Raw genomic sequence first — 2,606 nt, 5'->3', positions numbered from 1 at the left:
TATTATATTTCTATGAGTTGTTTACAATGTATTTATAGTGAAATATGGATATCATACGAACAGTTTTACGTCATTCCTTTAAGACTCCCACCTTTGTCATCACGCGGCCTACGGTCCTGGTTATATAGATTGCCGTGTTATGTAGCGGAATAAAACATGTACGGCCCTGTTCACGTTCTGCAGGGAGTTCCTAGGGTACCAACCAAAGTAACCAGCCAAAATAGACATATCACTGCCAGTCTGGTAACTACATCTGTGGACATGTGTGTTTGTGCGTCTGTTTGTGTATGTGTGTGTTTATTCCCACGTGTGCGGTAGACATGGTTTCCATTGTGACAGGTGAGCCACAGTTGAAAAGGATGTGGCAGTCCTTCAAAATTCTTAAAACATCTCTAGTACAATTAACATTCTTGTCATGATTTCTTGACATTTTCTTCTATAGGCACTGGTGTAGTTGATCGTTTCCTTGGAATACCATACGCAAAACCCCCAGTTGGGAAACTTCGATTCGCCAATCCCGAGCTTCACCCTGGATGGGGAGACAGCATTCGACAAGCGAAACAATTCGGTCCCCACTGCCCGCAGCCTGACAGCTCAATTTCACTCTACGCCGTCCTAGGTCGAACAATCACCAACCTCACACGGGACGAAGATTGTCTATTTTTGAACGTATACGTGCCACGCGGGGTTGATATCCTAAATGAGACGGGCGTTCGTCTGGCTATTCTGATTCATCTCCACGGTGGTTCCTTCAGAGCAGGGACAGGTGCTACTTTTAATGGAGACACCCTTGCACAGGACGCCGATGTGATCGTCGTCACTGTAAACTACAGGGTGGGCTTCTTAGCGTTCTTCAACACAGGGACTGACGAGGCAAGAGGCAATTACGGCCTATTCGACCAACATTTGGCTATTAAATGGGTACGGGAGAATGCAGAGACGTTTGGCGGAGACCCTGATCGCATTACTCTTATTGGTGATTCGGCAGGAGGGGCGTCGGTGGATTTTCAGATGATCTCTCCGCTAAATCGTGGTTTGATACAGGGAGGGATATCAGTGAGTGGGTCGAGCTTGGCACCTTGGTCTCTGACCGAGTCTTTGAACGTCAGTTTGGAGTTTTCAAAACTGGCCGGATGTGATATGCCTCGACCAAGAGCAAGACTCCGCTGTCTCCGCAATAAGGACGCTCAGGAATTGGCAGCGATAAGGGAGGAAGGGCTACGAGGAGGACTCGACTGGCGACCAAATATAGATGGAGTATTTATACCAAAACACCCACGAGAACTACTGGGAGAAAACGTGACATCCGGGCTTCGATATATGGTAGGCGCTACCTCCCATGACGGCAGCATCTACTCACTTCCGTCAGCAGGGAACCCTCCTACTGTTGCCCAGCAACGCTTCAATTTTCAAACGTATGCATCAGTTGCGTATCATTTCAATTTGGAAAGCGCTGAAATCGCTGTTGCTAGGTCCTCGCTTCATGAATACGGCCTCATCCAAGACCCCATGGATCCTTTGGATGTCCTGACCCGGGCGGTGCAACAGAGCACTGACTTTCTCTTCGGAATGCCAGCAGAGGAGTCGGCGAGACTGAACGAAGCCGGAGGTGCCACGACGTACAAATACACATTATCTGTTCGTCTTGGTTATCCTTCTTCTTTTATACCCAAGTTGCCTTTTATACGAGCCGAACATTTTGATACCCGTGTTTTGTATTTTGGTGTTTTTGAACAGCACCCAGAGGTATATAATTTGACAGCTGAGGAATTGGAACTTGGAAGAACCATCAGGCGGTATATAGCCAACTTTGCCAAAAACGGGTAAGGGATCGATAACACACGATTCAATATCAGAAATATTTTATTGCAATTCATGAAACTGATTTTAATTGTAAATGGAAATACTTGATGCCCATTAGGTTTCAGGGGCACCAATGTCCATCAATTGTCATTTAAGTGATCTGAAAAAAAAAATGAAGACAAGTAAGTGTGATGTGACTCTGACGTCAGAATGTAGCTTTGGGTATGATCAGTATCAATATCAATATGCAATTTTATTGTTTTGTTAATCAGCCACCACTTTCGTCTCGTTTCAGTGATCCAAATGTTGGTGACCCGGTCAGCGTCCAATGGCCGGAATATGAAGCGTCTTCCAGACAATTCATCAACCTGGACACGCCCACCACCGTGGAAACATTCAATAGGGAGCGCCAGTATCTGTTTGCTACCGAGGTACTTCCGGCCATAGTGACACTGGGTAAAGAGGCTGACACAGTGGCTGCACGTCCCCGTCAATCCCAACCATGCTCTAGGGCAGTTTGGAGAACATATAGGAGACCCAAGATCCTCAGTCGTCGGTATTTCAACTGGTTGATGAGAAATACTTAGTTATTTGTATGGAGATAATGCAGCATTCGTGTAGTGCGTGTTTGGGTATAGGCGTGGTTTAATTGGGACTACATGCATACCTACATGGTAGTGACTTGATGTTATCGTGGTTATAGCTATATCCATTCATGTGCATGGCGATATCTATCTATTGATGGGTTCAAAGTGAGATATGCAAATGTGGGATTTTAAATAAAAGGCATTGGTCAATACATA

General features: G+C 45.7%; 1 protein-coding gene across 1 annotated transcript; it reads left to right on the top strand.

Annotated features, from left to right (window-relative positions):
* The first annotated feature begins 320 nt into the window (after positions 1-320).
* Positions 321-2,606, top strand: LOC106169853 (fatty acyl-CoA hydrolase precursor, medium chain-like). Its single transcript, XM_087018778.1, has 3 exons — positions 321-339; positions 443-1,823; positions 2,099-2,606. Exons 1-3 carry the CDS (start codon positions 321-323, stop codon positions 2,388-2,390), a joined length of 1,692 nt encoding a protein of 563 aa, XP_086874904.1. The 3' UTR covers positions 2,391-2,606.

This window comes from Lingula anatina, chromosome 8 (genome assembly GCF_051362555.1).
Source record: "Lingula anatina isolate TDL-2025a chromosome 8, LinAna3.0, whole genome shotgun sequence".
In the NCBI taxonomy this organism is placed as follows: Eukaryota; Metazoa; Brachiopoda; class Lingulata; order Lingulida; family Lingulidae; genus Lingula; species Lingula anatina.
The sequence above is the reverse complement of the archived record's forward strand: the minus strand, read 5'-3'. Positions and strand labels throughout refer to the sequence as shown.